Source organism: Sinocyclocheilus rhinocerous, unplaced genomic scaffold, assembly GCF_001515625.1.
Source record: "Sinocyclocheilus rhinocerous isolate Xijiao unplaced genomic scaffold, SAMN03320098_v1.1 scaffold27882, whole genome shotgun sequence".
Classification (NCBI taxonomy): Eukaryota; Metazoa; Chordata; class Actinopteri; order Cypriniformes; family Cyprinidae; genus Sinocyclocheilus; species Sinocyclocheilus rhinocerous.
The window spans coordinates 1359-2267 of NW_015656952.1; the positions used below are offsets into that span (position 1 = coordinate 1359).

General features: G+C 37.8%; 1 protein-coding gene across 1 annotated transcript; it reads left to right on the forward strand.

Moving 5' to 3' along the window:
- Positions 1-8: 8 nt before the first annotated feature.
- On the forward strand, positions 9-649 carry LOC107720837 (junctional adhesion molecule-like; the record flags this gene model as incomplete). Its single annotated transcript, XM_016528673.1, has 2 exons — positions 9-213; positions 302-649. Coding segments are annotated over 2 exons (553 nt in total), but the record flags the coding sequence as incomplete, so codon positions are not given.
- Positions 650-909: the final 260 nt, after the last annotated feature.

Genomic DNA, 909 nt, shown 5'->3' on the forward strand with positions numbered 1-909 from the left:
CTCTGGTTCATCTGTATCAAGATGGTGAGAGTCGACCAGAGGCCCAACAGCAGGATTATCATGATAGAGCTCATTTCTTTACTGATCAGATTCAACATGGAAACTTCTCCCTCCTTCTGGACAATCTGAGAGCCGAAGATGAGGGACGATACACATGTAGAGTTTACAGTCAGCAGAATTCTGGTGAAACTGTGGTTCAGATAAAAGACGTTGGTGAGTGTGAGGCTTAAATTCTGGTGAAAATTTCAATGAAATTACATGATATATACTCTATGGAATTTAACCAATCTTATTATTGCAGAGCGTTTGCTAGTATCAGGATCAGATGAGTCCATATCTGCATCTGTGGGTGAGGACATCACTCTGAACTGCTCTGTAGACTCCCACATCACACCTGAACACATTGAAGAGGTTTCATGGAAGAAAACAGATGGAAATATTCTGGTTCTACTCTACCAAAACAAGACTTTACCAGATTCATCAGATGAGCGATACAGAGACAGAGTTGAGTTCTTCACTGCTGAGATCCCCAAAGGAAACTTCTCTCTCAGACTGAAGAGTGTCAGAACTGAGGATAAAGGAGTTTACATGTGTCAGGTGTTTGCTGGAGGACTTTTAGCCAATGCAACTGTGGTACTGGAGAGACTGGGTGAGTAACAGATATATGATGATCCTATCATACTATGATATTTTTACTTAGTAGTAATATTTTTTTCAATTTATTAATTTATCTTACCTTACAACCCCTAGTAAATTAACTAAAAAGCCTATATCCTTCTTTTTCCTTAAATTGCATGAAACACTTGCATGAAAAATAGAGATAAATCTTTAACAATAATTAATTAAGCAGACTTTAATTGTGCATTGAGATCAAAAGTAAAAGTAGCAGTGGCATGTTGTTGCCTAAAG